Below are 22,393 nucleotides of genomic sequence, written 5' to 3' on the forward strand. Positions count from 1 at the left end.
TGGAACATTTAAAGCAAGGGAAACTTTTTCATTATGTTAAACATGCACCTTTTAATCCACTGCTGTAGCTCAACTGTTCTTTCGGGCACAGTGCAGAATGCATTACCTAGCACTATGGCACTAACAAGCTTAACAAAATACAGAATACTCTGGGATGTGGTATTTTCCAGCAACAGTGTTTGTCTTTGTTTGTCCCCTGTTAAAATAGAGAACCGTACTTACATACAGGAGCAGGTGAGAAATTTGGAATAATGCAATGAAGAAATCACCAATACATTTTTTCAAAATCTTTTAGAGTGAGAATTGGTGTGTTTATCCCTTTAAAATATATCAACAAATATTAATAAACATCTTTCCGTGTTCATTTACTCCAAACAGTGGGCAACACTAGTTGCAGGAAACTTATTAATGTCAGTGGCTGTGTACATACATTTTTCCAATGAAATACTGTCAATGAAAGCCGCCTCTCAGCAGAGAAATAATTTACTTGTAGCTAGTAGCATCATTTAATAAAAATTCATTAGACCTACAGCTCTCTTTTTAATCAAGTCTGTCAGCTGGTGTGCAGATAATGAGCGTGCATATTGCAGCTACATCTCTGTCATCTGTAATAATGCCTGGATCTGTGGCAGCTGCACTGGTACAAAGTGTCACATGTTGTGAGTAGCAGTTTATCAGCACCTAATTAATGAAGATCGTAGCCATAGGTCAGGACTTGACTCCATGTCATGAAGCCCCATCTATGATATTGTAGATACCAATAAGAGTTTATCTCAAAAACAAAGAGAAAGCCAAGATCCACATCACTATATTCACATTTTAGCCAGTATTTCATATTTTAATTTATATTGTACTCTACATGTAGCAATTTTAGTTCTGAATACTGTGCATGACTGTTTTCAGTAGATACTACTGTAAATTGCCTGTGGAAATAGTATGTTAGAAGCAACCTTTGACTCACCAATTTTTTTTTTTTTTTTTTTTTTTTTTTTACAGTACTGGAGTTATATGTACAGTTTACATTTAAAGCTGCAATGCACCGTACGTGAAGTAAACATGGTACATTATAGGTAATGCTATAAATAGCTGACTGGCTGTAAAGTCCACTGAAGGTAGTTTGTTGAAGTAATGCCATAATGCCTTTAGTCAAAGTGCAATTTTCAATGCTATATACTTGCAATAGTCAAATCACCTTCCTACAGTTGATAATAAATAACCACTCTTCTGACTTAATTCAAGGTCTGATCCTAATACTGACAAATCAGGCAGTGTAATTATGTGTAGAGTTTAAGCAGCCCTGTGGGGGAGCTTTCATGTAATTGTCAATCCGCCACCACCATTACTTGAACTGCTTATAACTCATAAATTATTTCAGATGACGACTTCATATATTGTAAACTCAGCCAACATGTAACAGTGATGGCTTCATACTCTGTACACACTTGTTTTCTTTGATATTCTAAAGGAGTTCTAATCAAAATTTTCCACTTATTAGCACTATTGTTATCATCTGTTTTTCAAATTCTTGTAAATTCAGCCCTTGGTAGGAATTCTTAGATATACAGTAATGTTACAGGCTTAACATCTTTGTATGCATCTGCGACAGTAGGATTATAGGATTATACTTTACATGTATTTGCACATAGTCCTCAAATGATGACCTCTCACATTTGACTCCATCTGATGTTAGGCCTGACATTTTTAAAATTGTAATTAGTAATTTGTGTTAACATTTAGGCCTTTAGAATACAGTATCTATGGAGTCTACATGGAGTTTTGTTTGCAGCTGTAGCATTACAGTATAGCTAAGAATTCCCACTAAGGGCTGCATTTACTAAAAATAGGCACAAAGATTGCAAGGAAAACTTAGTGTCACTTTTAAATCAGTTGTGAGTTACTTTTATTAAAATGAGAGCAAAAGAGATTTAGCAGTGATTACTAATTAGGTTGGTGTGGCAGGATGCCTTGGTGCTGACATCACAGACCAAGAAGAGACTGAGATTACTGTGGGTTGAAGCGCTGATGCACGTATTTAATAAATTAATAAAACGTTTGTCCACAAAATAGAAAACACTTAACACAAAACAAAACAGCACAGTGGCCAAAACAGACAAACAGATACACAATAAGTACCGTGCTTGTTCAACTCCAACACTTGTAGCAATTGTTATGTTTTCTCAGTTCTTACTTGTCTCGTTCCTCCTCTGAACAACCCACCCCGGTCAGTAAAAGTTGCTGGTTTTTATAACGTGGTTGAGGGATTAACTGGCCATCAATTAGCTAGTTTATCCCTCGACCACATTCTGTACGGGTTCTCATATGCGTGGCCAACAGCAATTTGTCAATAAATCACCAGCTGCCGACTACGCTTTGGTGTAGTTTGGCAGAGACGAAAAGCAAACCTCATCTCTGCCAAACTACACCAAACCACCACAAGAAAACACACACAAATCAGTACATTTAAATAATAATGATACCACGCAAATACTAAATAAACAAAACACGCTCAGGGGCGGGGTATACCATAGTTTCACATGTTAATTGATCTGGTACCACCTGATAATCATATTCATAATACATCTTTTCAAGATGCAGAATTTTCAATGGTGTCTCTGGGAAGAGAGGTTTAGTCAATTTGGATGCAGTGGGAGCCAAACAATGGTCCCCAAAAGATGTGCACCTACATTTTATGGTGCCACAGACATTACTAAATCCCACCCCAAATGTTTCATATTTGCAGTTATTGTCCACAGCCTGGCAGCGTGGTCGGGAGCTGATAGCAGAGTACCTGATATCAAAGGGTCTGTTCACCAAGTGTTTGCAATTGTTGAGCTATCATGCTAGCTCCCTCAAACTGTGTTATTGATTAAAGAAGGTGTTTAGAGTGACCCTCATCTTTTTTAGATCAGGCTTGTGGTGTGCCTTGCTGGATGTCCATTTTTTATCTAGGGGAGTCTAGACCGTTTTGTTTGGAGTATCAGTAAACTTTACAAAGACTATTACTTGAAGTAAGATACGAAGATATACACCAACACCGTTGTTTGGCCTGTACCAAGTTTAGGGTATGATACAGGTGTAGTACAGAAAGTATAGCATCATTTTTTTAAAATAAACATCATGTCTTATCATTATAACATAGTGGCCAATAAGGTCCAATATACCTCAAAATGTCATCAGATACCCTGTTATTTTAACTGCGGTCCATTAAAACATAAAGACTTTTCATTTTATACAGACCACCAAGTTAATTACATAGACTGTATTTGTAATAAATAGTGCTGCCTCTCTTAATATTGTGATAAAACATTGAATAGTAATTTCCAAGGATTTCAGCCAATAAATAAATACATCTATGATCCTTTGATTAAAAAAACTAAAAAAACAAAAACATAGACAGGTTTTGTGTTTGGTTGCTCAGCGCCTTGGGGTCAAGTTTCCACACACAACACACAAAAGTGCCAAGAAAGGTAATGGAGAGTACACGTTTTTGATTATTTTGATTAAGTGCAGTCAAAACAGGTGATTTACCCAAATTCTGATAGTCAAACTGAAAAAAGGGTTTGCAGTAAGTTCAGTTATTTTAATAGAAGAGAGTATTTAGATTATTAGAGTATTTCGATGCAGTATTTTTAGCATGTAGGACAGCCAAGCTAGACAAAACTGGAGTATTTCCAAGGTTGAATTTAGTGTAGCAAGGAACAATTAGGGCCAATTCCTTTCCAATCCCACCACTACAGACCTGTTGTGACCTCTAAAAAAAATGTGACTTGACTTGGCACTCCCTATCCTTTTGGCCTTTGAAAAGAGGACAGCTGAATTAGGTATCAACCAGTGCCAACAGTGCTTTACTGATGCTGCTGTCTAGAGACTGCACAAAGATCTACAGAATACAGTCCCCTCTAACCCCTAACAACTGTCACATGCAGTAAAATTTTATATCAGTGCACTCTCTTGCTTTAAAAGTGTTGAAGTTCCTTCAAAAATCCCTTGCAATTATAAGGGATTTACTTCATTTTGGACTTAATAACACTTTATAAATAGCTGAGGTTAGCAGAAATAGCTGCTGTCTTGAAACCTTTAAACAGGCCACTATATTATTCTTGCTAAGGTTTCAAACTTCACATAAACTGTACCGCTAGCAGAGCTTTTACTGCAGCTACCAGTAAATCACAAGCCAGTGCAGGCAAGCTTTGGGTCTGATCGTTTCAGTTTGCAGTTACGAACAGGGTAGGTCATTTTCTTTCTTAAGACTATGACGAGGGTACACCCCGCCCTTGTGTTTATTTTGTATTTGTGTTATATTATTATGATTTAATTGTGTAGTTTGGTGTTTAATTCGAGATGTGTTGTTATTATTGTTTGACAGCATGAGATTGAGTGTGAGAATGAGTGGTCGGCAACTATGATGTATTGACAAATTGGCTGCCAACCACACGTATCAGAAATCCTGTGCAGAATGTGGTCGAGGGATAAACTAGGTAAAGGATAGCCAGTTAATACCTTGACCACGATAGATGTGACAGTGTACACCCCACCCCTGTGTTTATTTTGTATTTGTGCCATATTATAATGATTTAAATGTATTGTTTGGTGTTTAAATCGCGAAGAGTTAAAATGGACTGTGAGGGAAAATAAGAAACCTCAGCTCAAAAATAAGATGGAAATATCAAGTAAAGCAATACGATATGTTACAGTCCATTCGTCTTTAAATGCAGTCATGCTACTATGAGATAAATATATAACGTGCCACTATGTATTTAATAATAACATTGTGTTTTAATTTATGTGTGGAGACTGAAACAATAAGAAATGTCGGGATGAATGTATTATTAAAGACACACTTTTAGGCTCCTTTGACTCAGTTTGTCTGCTGTGTAGATTGCAAAATTTTGTGTGAGAGGTACAATAGCTTTTTTGTATTATTCAAAAGGACAGATGGGGACAAGAAAGCTCCACTGGCCCAGTTTTGTTTATTTATCAGCCACAAGCCAAAGGCAGTTTTGCCCTTCACTCCTGCTGAGTGCTGCCTGAGGTGCAGTGCAGAGCAGCAGCCATCGCCGCAGCAACAGCAAAGGTGTGCCGGTGACATCCATAGCTGTGCTCTCTCTGGTAGAATCACCTATGATGAAATACGGCACTGGTAGCAGAAATAACAGAGCGTCACATGGGTACTCATCAGCGGCAGGCACCACAGAGATCATATCACAAGATCTGAAAAGACAAATCATCTTGGGCCTGAAGTAGTCCCAGTATAGAGTAAAACAGGAATGAGCCTAGAAAACAATCAAATACCATCTGACTGTTTTAGGGCTGATGAGAGAATTTGGCTGTTTGACAGATACAGTGGGTACTGTGAACTAGAATACATTAAATGCTTATAAAACAAAAACAAAAAAGGGAAAGGCAAAAAGAAAGCTGTTAAAGTTATATATTTTTTTTACTGGGGCTTCTTTGTCATTGCCTTAACCCTGGTTTGTTTAATCTGTTCTGTTCATTTTACTATAGAGGTGATTTTTTAAATTAAATTGGCTTTTCCTTTAAAAGATGAAAACTGATGGAAATAAACTAAAATGATTAACCACAATAGTAATTGTTGATTAATGCTGACTTTGGAGTCTCTGTTGTCAATAGAAAAAGAGTTTAATGAATATAAGATTGAGCAACAAAGAGACTCTTACATTGTTTTTACAGGATAACTGATGGGGCATTTATGTAGGTTTCCACAATTGATTAATTGTTATAGTGGACAGGTTTTTATGAACTTTGTTGGCTGAGATTATGCCTGACTGGTCCATCAGAGTAGTGAACGCTTAGTAAATGTACTCACTGGCCAAAAATCAGATAACTTTGTGTCATCCTGCCCACAGCATGCCTATGTCACCAGGTGAGCTATGGAGCAGAAAATCATCCAAGGACTTTGAAAGTATCCTGTCCCAGGCATGGAAAAGTCCAGAACTGGCAGCTAGTGAGAATTGGAGGGAATAAATAGATTTGGCAGCATCGCAAAAATGAAGATGTGGAGGAAGCATTAACAAACAGAAAACAGAATGTGTTACAATTGACAATGTTGACCTTGACAGTACATGGTCCTGTCTGCTTTCAGCCTCACTGTTTTCTCTTCCAATTGCTGTGGGTCCTTGTGACCCTTAGCTGTGGCTTGTCAGAAGCTTGGAAACCATCCCAGCGTGATTAATGCACATGAAACAAAAATCAATATTACATTTGTAGAAATTGTATGTTAAATAGATTAAATGTACTCTGCGCAATACACGGCTGCTTTTAACTTGGCTTGTCCTGTCCCTTATGATAAAGACCTACTTAACATAAATGATGTAATGATTTTTACCACAAATAGGCTCTTCACTGTGTGTGTGTGTGTGTGTGGATCCTGTGACAATACAAAAAAAGAGGATGGGATATACAATAATTATTTTGTTTTTTGTGACAACTGTGTAGTTTTTCGAAAGCATATATCAGGGAATTCTGTACAACTGGGCGGCAGAACATTATAAACTTGCCAGAAAAATAAACTTGCCTTACCTTAAATATACAATATGACAAAGCATTTGAATAATGTGTTGTTTTTCGTTGACTATATCTGGTTGCACTTTTTTATGTTCTACATTTTCTTTTTCATTACTGTTTTTTATTCTGCTAAATTACCGTGTGTATTTAGGCACTCTGCAATTTGACTGGGGAAAGATAACTTAGGGTTATTGGAGTTTACAAAAAAAAAAACGGTAACCTTTTCACTTCCTTTTTAGCTTAATTATTGAGCTTATTGCTTCATTTAAATTGTTTTCTTTATGTTAAGTTTTCAGGGCATTTTGTTAATGCACGTCTATTTTTGTTTTTCGCTGTTCTACATTTTTTTAATGCAACTGTTCATTTTAACCATTTAATACAACAGTACTCGCACATGTTTGGTCACCATTATAACTGTTGCATGAAACAGGAGTGTAATAATCCAGCACCTCTGCACGTAAGCATTTGTATGTCAGCTGACAAGTGTTCAGCTGATATCCCATCACGCCTTTCTTCTTAAAGGTGTACAGCCTCTATATATGAACCCCAAATATCTATCTCTCATAAGCACCTGGGCACATGTTGTTACAATATCACAACAAAAGGATATAAGATATATGTATAGCTATTATGTACTATATATCACCTTACAGTACAATAATACAACAAAAAATTGACTGAATGATAATACCCCAAAATAATCTTAATATTTGTTTTAATAAAGTAGCCGGTGCAGATATAGTATTAGGCGGTGGTTTGCACCGATCGACGGCTTATTTTGACCCCCTGCATTCGTTGTCACTATTTTTGCTTTGAAACGTCTGCTAGAAGGAAATCAGTCCTTATTTTTAAAGGTACAGTAGCATCAGCAAGACGAGTGGGTCGGGTTTTTTCAGCCGGGCGGCGCCAGCCACTTTTGCCAGGCGGAGCGCCAGCTGAAAAGGCCTGGGGAGAACCCTGTATATATATTATTCATGCTCAGTCACTTGAGTCACTATTTTGGACACTGTAGACTGGCTTATACCCGAGTTGTCTCTGATGATCTTTGATATTGAGGATATTTTATGCCAAAATGAAAAATGAATGAATGAATGAATGAATGAATGAATAAATAACTGTCTAAATAAATCTATATACATTTATTTATGTATTTATTTATTTATTATTTTTCATTTTGGCATAAAATATCTTCCATACTTTTAAAGCCCCTGTAGCAGGGCTGGGGCAATTATTATTTATTTATTTATTTCTTAGCAGACGCCCTTATCCAGGGCGAATGCAAATCAGGAGGGGACTTCTGTGATAGAATATTGTAAATAAGAGTGTAGTGATTTTATTAATAAGAATTAGATTAGTTTTAATAGGGAACCCGATGCTCTGTGTGTAGCAGGCTTCCTGCTGTGTGTGTTTACCAGCTGCGAGCTCCTAATGCAGGTGGGCATGGTGCAACAGAGTGCCAGGAATAAAAGGGTCCTGATTATACAGATCAAGGCTGCTGTAAGCCATAGGGTTGAGAGCGCTGGTGCTGCTGAAGCATCGGTCCGTCTGTGCTGCTGAACGACTGTGTTCAGGAAACAAAGCGACCACCTCTAACGACGATTGTGTGTATATTCCAAGGTCAGGAGGTAGTCTTGATTTTGTCCCGGGAGAAGGAAGCTGCAATGAATCAACGATCGTGTGTATATCCGAGGTTGGAGTTGGGTGAACTGCCCGAGGGACAGGGAGTTAGTTTGGGGATAGTAGATCCCACCCAGTATAGCAGACTGGCCTGGAAGCGGGAGCTCCATTTGTTAGTGGAGTAGCGCGAGCTGTTTTCACGACACCTTTTGTTTGATAGTTTTTGTACAGTGTTTATTTTGCCTTTTGTATGCTGGGGCGTATGTCCCACGTGACGCTACCATTGCTGGTAGCGTCGCGTGGGGTTCCTGTATGTACGTCTATGTAAATAAACATGCACGCCTGCGGGGCGTGTCAATGTCAACCTTCCATTCTCGGTCTCCTGTCAATCAAGCAGCGATCACACATCCACGTCATCATATAATCGGTTATCTCAGCCACGTGTAGCGAGTCCCCTGCTGCAGCCTCCCATAGAATCTTAGGACAGGGATTATCTTCACTGCCACAGGAATGGCAAAGCTGTGCATTGTGAAGTTCTCTAAATCCTCTGCTTACTCCTCACATAAATCCAATATTACTTGTGTATTTCGTCAAAAATTACTAATAATCTGATCACCTGTTAGGTCCAAAAAACAAATACGGGGTCTGTATAATTGTGGCAATGTGTCCTGCCCCTGTGTGCATTTGTGTGTTATATGTTGCATGTAGTGTGTTAATCTTGGTGTGTTGTAGTTGGTACACGGGATATAATGCGGGTAATGAGCATGAGGGACAGCGAGTTAGTTTTAAAATGTATAATTGTATTTAGGCACGGGGATTGCACTTCACTTCACGTGCATTTAAAGTATTTAATAATATGTGAGCACCGGGTTGCACAGAATTAGTTCACGTGCTGGGATTCAAATGAATAATTAATTAGTAAGTGAATCCCAGCACAACAGTATTTATAGATGCACTAAGCACTAACTCGGGGTTGTGTGTTTGTGAGTGGAGAACGGGTGAGAGAAAACGTAAAGTATATATATCAAAAATAACAATTGCTATTTCGTGCTGGAAGCTCCAGCACGGTACTTATTTTTCTGTTCGTCCACTTTGTTTGTCTGTCTATTTACTTTGGCCAACGCGCCGTTTTGTTTGTTCAGTCTGTGTTTTCTGTTTTGTACAACCTTTTTATTTGAAATAAACCGGCACAAGCAAGCGCCTTCATTCAGTACTGTGTGTGTTTCCTTTCCTAGGTCTGATGTCACCACTCAGCCAGCCTTGTGACAATAATCTAGCAAAAGGATAGCTCCTCCTTCTCTCTACCTGCACTGCATCCACTTCAGAAAATAAAATCCACCAATCTCGTTTTCAAAAGGGTAGTGAATTGTCTATTTTTTACATAATAGCGACTGAAGTTACACGAAGTAGATGGTATAACTTGGAAAGTCCTAAAAGCCTAATAAGAGATGTGTAAATGCTTCGGAAATCACACGTAGAGGTATGTTAGCTAATTTAACTACTCATGAATTAAAATAGACAGACAACTAAAGCCCTGGAAGCACATAAACTTCAACATTCGAAAATCGCACATATAAAAGTCACCCATCTAAACAAATAAAAAGCTTAAACCCGCTTGTGTATTGATGCTACTGTAATAAAATAATCCTTGACTGTCATTGTGTACGGTACACAATGACAGTCAAGCTTGTGAAGTTATTGTTATTTGGTTGGAGTACTGTGAAGAGGGCTTAACTTTGAAACTGTAACTGACTAGATAAACACTTTAGATTTGTGAAGCCATCTAAAGTATAATGTGCATTTAATATCCAGAATATAGAAAAGAAAAGCATAGTTGGATATCTTCTGTGTTTTGCCCGAAGCAAATTTCGACCAGACTTTTAAGGTCTGTATTGAGTAGTCTCAGCTCTCAAATCTTTTCTTCAGTATTCATGGCATTCGCTCGCTTGGTACAGCAAGGGCCAGTGCTGATCGTATTAGTCTGTTACCTGTTTTCTGTCTTTTGTGGGATTGAGCCTTTGTCAAAATTGTCTGAGCTGCTGCTCAAGAAATCACTTAACTGGAATGCTCTGTGAGAGCTATGCCTCTCAAGTGATTTGATTCCCCCGTGTGTTCAGAGATTGCTTTCTGTTGAAATGAAAGGACAATGAGCAGCCGGGAGCTGATGCAGCTTTAAAAACAGTTCTATCACTGATCTACTTTCCCTTTTCCACCTCTGAACCCCATGATCTCAAATGTGTTATGATGTGGATATTATAGAAACAGAGTTCAGACTGATAGCAGACTTGCTGGGCAATATGCAGAGAACACTCTGGGACTTATTAAAAATGAATCTGCTCTATATCAATTTTTTTCTCAATCAATAAAGGCTGTTAACACAGAGGTTGCATTTCCATCCACTGCTTTATATAACTGTTGTGATTAATACAGCATTTAACACTACAATTCGAGTAGCAATGTGGTCAATACATCATTACTTTTTCATTATAGAAGTAAAATGGGACAGTGATGGAATGCATCATAATAGATCACGTATTCATACAACACAAGAGGTTTGGTTTTGCTTGCCCATTTACAGGAGGAACTGTAATGAATAAGTGTAAAGGTTATAAGAAATGATCCATTGACTGATATAAAAGCAAATTTCCTTACATCTACAAGGTCTTCATAGTGAGTGCTTGTTCATGATTACCTTTCTGTCAGTCTGGAAGTGGACTGTTTTTTTGCCACAAAACTAAGAGTTGAAGCAATTATTAATCACATTGGTGGTTCTGTATGAACCATGCGACTGTTGAATACATCTCTTTCAATCTTTTCAATCTTTCTGTAACTATATTCTTGACTGCCTTTGCTAACAGGAGGTTAAATCAATCACTGGGATCTTTGTGCCAATCTATGGTTGGGTACAATACAATACAATACAATTTGCTCTTATATAGCGCTGTTCATGTGAAGCATCCCAGGGCGCTTTGCAACAAGACCCAAAAACAAATGGCTAACAGCCCAACCTAAACCTGACTTAAAAGATTAAATTGTAGCTGCACCTCAAATATCACTTGGAATAGAGTTCCAGAGACGAGGTGTGCAACAACTAAAAGCTCTTCCTCCTCCTGATTTTAAGTGACTACGAGGGATAACCAAAAGATCAGCATTTGCTGACCGTAGAGTGCGATTGGGAGTATAAGGTACAATCAGATCCTGCAGATACAAAGGCCCAGATTCATGAAGGGCTTTATAAGTAAGAAGCAGGATCTCAAAATCAATTCTGAATTTAATAGGAAGCCAGTGCAGTGATTTGAGAACAGGAGTGATGTGCTGTGAGTGACACATGCTAGTAAGCACTCTATCAAACAAAAGCATGTATATACGGTGCACCCACTTTATACTGCAGTATGGTCAATCATGGCTCCCATTTGCCTCAATGCCATTAGACTCACACTAGTATTGCCGTTATAAGGCAGGACACAATTAGCACAGTCTTATATCTTTGGCTCCCATCTACAGTGTTGTAAAGGGAGAGCACTGTATATATGATGCTCCATTCTTTTGGAACTCTGTCAAGGTGGTAAATTCTGTTACCTTTTTTGAGAAAAATTACAGTTGCACCAATAGTGATCATTTCTAAAATTCAGCCTCTCAGAAGCAGCCCCTGTGGTTGAAAAAAATGAGAAGTGTACAAGACACATACAATTGGGTTTAGTTTTTTTTTTTTCAATTAAAGCAAATACAATTGGAAATCTTAGATTATATATATATATATATTGTGAGCAGGGACAGGGCTACATTCCTCCCTGCTGAAGAAAAACATGCAAATGCACATTTGTTTAATTTAATTGTTTTCTTAATTGTTAATTGTTTTATTGTTTTGGCAGTTGGCTTAGTTATTTTAAATTGAGGCCAGCTGCCAAGTATAAATAGGGAGCAGTCAGTCTGCTCTGGGCTGCTGTGGAGTTAAGAAGTGAGTGTGTGTGTGTGTGTGTGTGTGTGTGAGCGAGCGAGCGAGCGAGCGAGCACAGCCGTATTAAAAAGTAAAACCTTTTTTCCCTGTGTATTACTCGTGCATGGTTTTTCTGTATGCCAGTAAACAGCTTAGCTGTCTGGTTAAGTAGTCAGGGAGATCCTGAGTGTGCAGTTAGTGTGAAAGCACTTTAAAACCTCAATTTCTGTGTGTCGGGTCTGCTTTAAAAGGGACAACGAACGACCGTGGGTGTCGGCCATGTTACAATATATATATATATATATATATGGGGATGCGGACCGTACCAGGTTCCGTGAGTGGTCCGATCCAAATCTATGGAAGTCGGGTACAGGTCCGGAACACCTTAAAGAAGTCCGGCACAGAGAGTGGACCGGTATATATATATAAACTCTTAAGAATGGTAAATGATAGCATCATCTTTTTATCTTCTTTTAGGTTTCCCTAATGAGCCTGCTGCTGAAATTGCCCTTGAGACTGTCAGAAACTGGATTAAGACAAACACTAATGAGGTATGTCCAATTTTCATTTACAATTTAATTTAAAGTACTTTAAATTGTGCAATGTTATTTTCCGATTTTAAAGTTTTACATTTACAAGAAAAATAAGCTACTAAATAAGGTTTTCTTTCTAGATAAACTATAAAAGGAAACTTCTGTATTATATGACAGAAAGTTGAGACCTTATCAAACTGTAGGTGCTTTAATGATCCAAGAGTAGAATATTCCTTTTATTTGTTTAGATGTAAAAGCATGGATAATCTGTGGTAGAGGTTTTAGCTTTTTAACAATAGCCATAGATCTTTGAACTGGTTTGAAATGCCATTATAGATCTAAGATTCAATTCATATTAATGTAAAATATTGTATTCTGCAACTCAGCTTTCAATTCTTTTATTGATTTGCAGATTAATCATGTTTCTTGTGGATTTATTGCCTCTAGTATTACACACCTTTATACATTGTTTTATATCCCAGTCTAACATAATTGAACTTGATATACAGAAGGGAGAAGAAGGAAGCAAACAATGATCTTTGAAAACTACTTTTTGTTGGTTAATTCTTTAAAGGAGGTATTCTTTGCGTATTACATTAGCTTAGATTTGATTCATAAAATAATAAAGCATTATAATTGAGTAATATGAAAGTGCTGCATCGTTAAATCTGCTGAAAAAATAGGGGCAAGATGCTTTTAAACTGTGGGTGCATTGAGGTTCAGTCAGGGCCAGATTAACCCATCACAGGGCCCTAGGCAAACATACACTTCTGGGCCCCTATCTTATATGAATAACAACAAATATACAGATATGTATACATTAGCTTAACTCACGCTCCACCAATTTGCAAAATATATAATTTTCATTTTTAAGTTTTTATACATGGTTTTGATCAGAAACGGTCAATTATGCCGAATTATAGTTATTAATTATGACAAAAGTTTCACACACTGCTCAGAACTGAACGACTGGCCGAATCTGACAGAAACAGTTTAATTGAAGGTGGTGCTAAATACATTTCAAAATAAATTCGGAAAGACCTGAAGCCTATGTCAAATCCCATAACGGAGCTTGATAATCACCTTTCGCAATTTAATGCATAAAAATTTAACAGTTCAAATATGGACAAGAGCACCATTTGTTGTTTGCTATCCAATTTAAAAAACGGGATGCTTCTATATAGGCGGGTGCTTTAACTTTTGTCCACTAACTGTAGGTCCCCCATAGTCCACAAAAATATATATTAAATAAACCTGCACATTGTCGTGTAGTCAAATCAGGGTTGCCAACCATTTGGTTTTTACTGACATACAGATTTACAGTAGCCTTTTTTTTTTACCAACACTATATTTTTTTACTGACATGGTTTTAAAAAAATACAAACCATAAAATACATTATAAAATGGACAAGTTTTGTGTACTTACATTTCTTTAGGTCTTAATTTACTTCTTATGGTCATACATGGACACATGTGCACATACACTGGATCATTTGCTTTGTTGGTCTGAAGCTGGTGTTGTTTTTAAAGCAGTCTTGCTAGTCAGAATTCCATTCAGAATGTGTGGAGACAACTGATTTCTTACGTCTGTTTTACAAGGTTCATCAGAGGAAAAAACTTGTTCTATCTGCAGTACTGTGTGGCAAAGCCAACATATTAATGGCAAGCTTGGCAAGTAGGAAAACGTGTCTCTCCACTATGTGTAGACAAGAGCGCAATTTTGTGCCAGTTTTCATCAGCTGCCAGATCCCGTGTCTAAGATCTGTCAAGCCAGTCACTTTGTACTGCACAAATCCCATCTGAGCTATCCAGCATATTTCCAATAACAAAAAAAGCCTTGCAAGCTGGACGATGTCTCCTGAGCTCCCTGTGCTTTGGTTACTTACTTGGTTGAAGAACGCGTATACTAATTTCAGAACAGTATTGTTAATTGGCATTCTTCTTCTGGTACTTTTCACTGCCATCACATGTGTATATGTCATTCAAGCTGATTGGTAACCCGCAAAGCAAAAAAAAATATATATATATACCATATTTATTTCAATTCAAAATCACAGACTTTTATTTATTTACGTTTTAATGTTAAATTGTGACTATTTCTAATGCCCCCCTTTGCCACTTGCATTCCTCTTGCTGTTTCTTGTGTTTATGCTTTGCTTCCCCCGAAAGAGACATCATTTGCTGAATTCAAGCAAAATCAAACTGACTGACCTGGAATTTACTTGTGTTGCCACGCGAAAGTGAGCGAAAGTAAGTTCCGGGTCAGCCATTTTGATTTTGTGTGAACACAAGTGAGATACACTGCCTCGGGTTGAAATGTCAGTAAGTGAAATTCTTCCAGTTTGCGTGCAACTCTGTATCCTGTTTTTTTTTTTTGTGTGTGTGTTTTTTTTTTATTAATAATAATAATAATAATAATAATAATAATAATAATAATAATAATAATAATAATAATAAATTGTTTTGGGCCCCCCCCCCCCACATCATTTGGGCCCTAGGCAGGTGCCTAGTTTGCCAATGCGTTAATCCGGCCCTGGGTATAGTTTGTTGATGCTCTAGATTGTCAATTTATATTGTATTTGTCTTAATGGGATTTTGGGTTTAGCTAGCTAAAATGCTCACTATAGAGGTTGAATCTGTGTGTGATGATTCAGCTCTGATAATTAGGTAATAGGTTCCCCGTTATTCACAGTACCATAAGTAAAGTTTGTAGCTGTTACAAATGTAGTCTATCTAATGCAGAAATACATTGTTTCGTAGGAAATGCTGTTTCTCATACAGTATTATTTCTTAGCAGACACCCTTATCCAGGGCAACTTACAATTGTTACAAACTATCACATTATTTTTACATACAATTACATTATTTTTTACACATTATTTTTACATACAATTACCCATTTATACAGTTGGGTTTTTACTGGAGCAATCTAGGTAAAGTACCTTGCTCAAGGGTACAGCAGCAGTGTCCCCCACCTGGGATTGAACCCACGACCCTCCGGTCAGGAGCCCAGAGCCCTAACCACTACTCCACACTGCTGGCCTAGTATAATACAAACTTTACATTTCAGCAGAGATTTGTCCCTAATGGAAACCAAGATGGTATTTATCTCAGAAGTGTCTTGAAACATTTCAGAATAACAAAACATTATCTTGGTTATCTTCTGTAGACTAATGATAGAGCCTCATTGAAAAGTTTGAAGTAGAGACAGAAACCTCTATGTATTGTCTATGAGAGACATTCTTTATAGTACATTTTCAGTTTCTACAAATATTTACTTCCAGAACTTTAAGTTTTCATGTCAACCTAACCCATGGGCCAAGGCAGCCATTCTTTGGTGACCACTAGCTAGCTTTATTCTTGTATAAAAGAAGAGCTTTAAGACTTTTAGTATCTGCTGCAGCCCAGAAATCTCGGACTGAGAATTAGTTTGTTATGTATCTGAGGAAGTGAAGCTAGAACAAACAAATGCTCAATCTGCAGAAGCCTGGGGTTTTTTGGGGATCATAAGATCTTCCATCCCCAGGTCAGGATTAAGGCAAGCTGGCAGAGCACTTTTTAATGACAGGGCATGACTGTGGCCTATGCATGTGCACAGCTCTCTCTGTTGAGATAGGCATAGCATTTTTTTTGAGCTGTGCAGCTGTTTAAAGATTCTTGTTAATGATTTGGAAATACAATATGCATATTTGATGTCCTTCCTTGGCTTCATTAACAGAGATTGTAAAACTTTGTAAGTGCTCAACCCTGCTGCAAGAAAAAAAACAAAAAAAACAGGTAGTGCCATGTTATGTACTGCATGGCCTTTCTCTGACCACTTCCTAAATTCTGTTACTAGTTAAATTCATTGTGTCTGTTCATAACCATTAAAATACAAAATATAAATAATCATAGTGGCACTCCATATTTCCTATATTTCTTAATTTTAGCATGGATAACTATACATGAAAAACTAAATTTTCAAAGCAAGTAGGAGAACTGCAGCAAGTCCTCTTTTTTCCATTGTTATGACTGATGACGAATTGCAATAGCTTAGAAAAGGAGGCAGTGAAATGAGCATTCAGCATAGAATTGAACATGAATTAGAAGATAGCGGCTACTGAAAGAACAAGGGGAATCATTCATACTGTAGCCGATGGTTACTGCAAAGCGGTTTCAGTGATAATGTATTTGAGTATTTTTTAATGCACCGTTAAATTAATGAATATATGTTACATAACACCACTCAAGAACTATTTCAGAGACTTGCACAGTACCATTCAGAGGTAGAGTTATAACAACTTAACCTAAGGGTATACAGCACTATACTCCACTGATTAAATACTTTTTTATTTTTTTATGAAGCCTTCATTTTTCACTGGGAGCACCAGTATCTGTTTAATGTGGAATCCATAGAAAGCAAGCTACGGTTTTACTAAATCACCACAGCGAAAGCCATACTTTTGAACTGGTTCTGAAGTAGAAACAAAACTCCCATTAGCAGTAACCTATTTGTTTCCTGGCAGGCCTGTTGGTGCTGCAATGAATGTTGGGAGATACTGAATGAACCCCGTCTTCTTCAGCTGTCCTGACTTGGCTCTGCCTATTTTTATCATAATTTAGAATCTGAAAATAGGAAGGCTTGAGGGCTTTGAAATGCATGTCTGTGACAGACTGGGATGCTGGGCAATATGTAAAGTGAATTACCTGCCTTGTTACAGGTATAATAAAAAAAAAAAATATATATATATATATATAATATATATATATATATATATATATATATATATATATATATATATATATATAGTATGTTTAACATGTAGAGGGCAAAAATAAATAAATAATAACAGGGGCTACAATATCCACATTTAGGCAGTTCAGACTAACTAACTTTAATAGTTTTGTAATAGCCATTTTAATGCAGTGTGGCCTTTTTTAGATTATTTAGTTAAAAGCATGTGGTGAACACACCATATATATTATGAACTATAAACTATACGCACCAAATATAATTACACATAAATTAAATAAATACATGCATACAAAGGACAGTCATTACAGTGTACTGTTCTTTAACCCAGGCAAAGTAAAAATAACTAAATAAACAGACTTGGATTCTTTATTATTACTAGACACTAGAAGCTGTCTTCAGGCCTGTGTAATTAAGTTGCTTTACAATTACTTCATGGGTGTCTCAATTTTAATCCATTTCATGGATAACAATGAGACACAGTAAGGGCTTGAAAAAATGACAATGACACATAAGGTACTGGTCTCCCTACCCTCAAAAGTCCATGTTTCTTGCTTCAACCAGGAAGAAACAGGCCGCCCACTTTATACACTGTAAAGCTACAGGGATTTTTATAAAGTCAATGTTCATCACCATCACAGCAATACAAATTAAAGAAAGAAAGAAAGAAAAAAAGGTTGTTTTGAGAATCAGTTTTGAAAATCACTGCCGTAAAATTGTTTTCAGAAGCTTATTTTAATGATACAGAAGAGTGAAATGTGTGAAAGTGGTACCCAGTGTTTCGTGTATCACTTTGTCTGTTATAGTTTTCTGTAGGTAGGACAGGCTGCTAATAATGAATGACAGAATGTAAACAATAGATCTGGCCTGTTCTTGCACACTTCGGCTTTTATTTATTTATTTATTTATTTTTTATGATATAACAAAACATAAACTTAACTTTTTCCTTTCTTGAGAAAATAATTTACAAAGCATATATATATATATATATATATATATATATATTGAAAAAAGTCTCAATAAAGATCCAAATGCTTTTATCACTGTTGCAAAGGCTTGTAGCTTGATAGTAGACCTTGTAGAGACGTCTTGGTTGCACACTAATCATATAACTTCTATTGATAAGAACGTGACCATTGCAAATTACTTACTAAAACGTATTTCATTTTATTGTTAAAAACAAAAGCAGCACACAAACAGATAGCTGTACACCACAATGCGTTTCGACAAACTTGTGTCTTCGTTAGGTGGATAGTGTTTGCTATTTAGAAACAACCCCCATTTATATGCATCATCTTTCTTAATGAAATGATTATTCAATTAGTAGATTCAATTTCTCAAGCTTTAAAAAAATGCATCTATTACAAAACACAATAAACTTCCAATACAAGAAATAGTCACTCATGCAAATTGAATAATTAAAAACATTGATTATAAAGCATGTATGCAAGTATGCTTATCTGATCATATAAATGAAAAATACACAATCATAATACTTAATTTATCATTTTTTACACAATCAAAATACTTTTTTTACGAACAATCAGGTCACTTCAATAAAGAAACTTTGATCGCCGCAATGAAGTCATTTTGTCTGAAAACTTGATTTCTATAAAAAAAGCACTTATTATATTGTTTTCACTAAAGAGACCTTGGCAACTATCAATCCTCATGTTAAACTTTCTTACAAATATGGGCAGAGGTCTAAGGTTTCATTTAGACTGTGTGGTTCCATACTTTTCAATGTGAATATCCAGTATGATTTTTAACAATAGACAATAGTTACCTCCTCTGTCAGGAACTACATTTTTTTTTCTAATCCAATAAATTTTAAACTAGAGGCTGAACCATGGTTCATAGTTTTATAATGTCTGGCTATTGCATAATCCACATTTTGTTTTTTTTATCGCAGCTTTGTGTTTGGTGATATGTATTTTAAGATTGTGTTTTGTTTGACCCACATAGATTAAACCACAGGGACATTTAAGCATATAAATTACATGTGTGCTGTTACAATTAACGAATCCCTTAATGGGATATTTCTGGCCTGTATATGGATGATTAAAAAAAAATTGTACACCACCTACTCGACATATCGCGGGTGTCAGGATCCAATAGAAATCCGCTATGTATCGAGGGCCGCGATACAGCGAGAGACCCATAGAAAAACAAATAGGCTAACAAATACTGTACAACCACTCCCTTGTTTTATCAGGTGTGTCAGGGTCCAGTATAAGTCCTCTCGCAACCTGCTTTTTCTCATTTTTCGTATATAAAAGGCAGCACACCATTTTAATTCGTACAGTGGAGGGTAATTGTTTCTCATCAACTTCAGTCTAAAATTAATTTCATGAGTCTTCCTCTCCTTTCTTAAATGCACAAACCCACTGCATTGAAAGAATCCATTCCCAACATAGGAGGTTTGTTGCTAGGGAGCTGACGTCACTACCCTGTGACTTTTGCTAGTGCATTGCTGCCACACGTGAACACCTCGTTGGCTAAAATAAAAACCGCTTCAGCAAGAAGATATGTAATTTGCTTTGTGTTATTGTGCCATGCGTGTGCATATGATAACAATACGATATTAATGCTTTGTTTTTAATTGTTTTCTATATTTTTGTTTGTGATGTGCAGTACAAAATAAAACTAACAGTAATTCTAAGTGCCTATGTATATTGCAGCTAAGGCATACGCAGTTAGACAGTAAAAATGGGGAGCCAACTCCAGGACCGCAATATATCCGAATCCAAGTGGCGATATAACGAGGGGTGGATATGTGTTAGTGCAATGTGTGCATCTACCACACCGGTAATTACCATATATCAGATCAATTAGCCAGTTATCAATTGGCAGTGGTGCTTTATCGACGAGACTAGAGTCTTTAATGTTCCTACCCCCGTCTGAAACAAAACCTTGATAAAGTAGATGAGATAGAATTAAGTTGAGAATCACATGTCAACACTTGCCAATGTTTTTTAACAATATATTTTAACAGTATTGGATGTATTACTGTGTTCTGTGATAAACGTTATTCTATCTTCTGTTGGTTCTACATTTTTGGTTTTGTCTATGAAATCCTTACGTTCAATTGTTGTAGTTTTAGTATACGCAGTTTGTATTACATTTTTATTGTACCGTAGAGTTAGATATGCATACTTTGCTTTATAATCAATGTTTTTCATGACTGACTATTTCTTGTGGTCTACTATCAAGCTAAAAGTCTTTGCAACAGCGATAAAAGCATTTTGATCTTTATTGAGACTTTTTTTTTCAATGTATAAATTGTCTTATATTGGTTTGCACCTCTAATAACAAGCATTGTGATGCACTTCGTGTTTTTTTTTAGTTTATGTATGTGTTTCTGCATTTAAAGGAATACAGTGTTACTTCTTGTTTCCAATCTTATTTACCTGTGTGTTAATTACATCTGACACATATAGCCAGATGTTGACTTTACATATGGAGTTCTGGTGTGGCGTATTGCAAACCGCATTATCAGAATGTAAAACAGAAGCAGAATTGTATATGGTTTACTGTGTGATGACATATTTTAATGATAGAAAACCTTAAAGGAAATTGAAAATACATGCTGCAACTTATATACTGTAGTTCAAATATTTAAGTGGAAAAAAGCACAGCTAAGATGCATGATTGTGTTTTCAGCAAGAATTGGCAGGGATGACAACAGATATATAACTGCAATTAAATTGGTGTGGAAAAAGGAATACTTCAGTTTGCTCTCAAATGATGCATATGTGTTACTAGTTTGGCTATTGGTATCTCTGAAGTTTGCAGGAATTCTGTTTTTCCTCTGGAGTAAACTTGTTACAGTTTATTGTTCAGCACATTTAAGATTATAATAGTGTCACAGTATATAATCTATCCATTAGATATGGAGCAGACATACCAGACCACAGAAGACAGCCAGTTTGCCAATAAAATGTACATTTGTCACTAAGTGGCAGCCAATTTAGTTTATCAGGAACTGAGCAATAGGATGTTCTAGAATGACAGGGAAAGATGAGCCTGAATGCTTTGTGATATAGCACATCAAGTATGTATAATACAATGCTGCATCAGAACTAGAAGATGCTGCATTGAGTACAAGGACCCTTGAAATGTGCTCATTGTCATAATATTTCTAATACATGAAAATACAGCATTAATTAAATGGATACTCACACATTGCTTTCACTTGACATTTTGTTCACCGTAAACCAAGTTCACATAGCACATTGATCTACAGGTTTTGGCATGAATCGTGGGTCAACTTTGTAGTGTGGAATAAATCAAATTATGTAGTGTTTATACATTTTAAAAGATTGGATATACCATATAAGTCCACTGTTCCAAAACTTAAGACAGAAAGTCTTAAAAATACTGATAGCTTTTAATCTATAAACTGTAACAGGTCAAAAATCTATCGGTCAAACCTACAGTGTGACTTGGGTCCAATGGAGCTTGTGAACAGAAAACTACTGAAGAGAAGTGGCGTGGTCTTACATTTTATTGGCGTCACTTTTTGTTTAAAACCACTCTAGGTCTGGTTACAATAAAATTATTTCTCTCTTTTAATTTTGACATTCTAATTAGGTTGTAATCATATGCGCCTCTGATTTTAACTGGAAGTCAATTTACTCTTTAGCTTGCTTGAACCCAGATATATATAAAAAAAAGCCTTTCATGCGACTCAGAATGAATAGATTCCTTAGCTGTACAGAGCTTTCCTGTGCCTGGCCTCAAAGAGATGTGACGAGTGTCCCTAAAGCCCTAGCCGAGGGATCATCCCCAGCAGACAAGTCATTTTGCAGGCCTGATAAGAGAGCCACTATGGAGATGAGGCTGTCCTACACCATCTCCGCTCTGCTATTCAGGTGCACGCATGATAAAGCACAGCAGACAATGGCCAGGCTGATGATTGGAGACTTGCACTCAGAGGGCCCAAAACACTCTGTCCTTTCTTTGCTGCAGTGACAGCGACTATAATAAATGTGTTTCTACAGCAGGTGTGAGCAGAGGCATTTAATAAATAAATAAATTAAAACAGAA

General features: G+C 36.6%; 1 protein-coding gene across 9 annotated transcripts in view; it reads left to right on the forward strand.

Moving 5' to 3' along the window:
- The window catches only part of LOC117402985 (ADP-ribose glycohydrolase MACROD1-like), a 921,538-nt gene that overhangs the window by 686,126 nt on the left and 213,019 nt on the right, over window positions 1–22,393 (forward strand). For all 9 annotated transcript variants that reach the window (XM_059024414.1, XM_059024412.1, XM_059024413.1 and 6 more), the window contains one exon: window positions 12,557–12,630. In XM_059024414.1, coding sequence (XP_058880397.1) covers window positions 12,557–12,630 — 74 coding nt within the window. The remainder of the gene's footprint in view (window positions 1–12,556; window positions 12,631–22,393) is intronic.

The sequence above is a fragment of the Acipenser ruthenus genome, chromosome 5 (genome assembly GCF_902713425.1).
Source record: "Acipenser ruthenus chromosome 5, fAciRut3.2 maternal haplotype, whole genome shotgun sequence".
Taxonomy (NCBI): Eukaryota; Metazoa; Chordata; class Actinopteri; order Acipenseriformes; family Acipenseridae; genus Acipenser; species Acipenser ruthenus.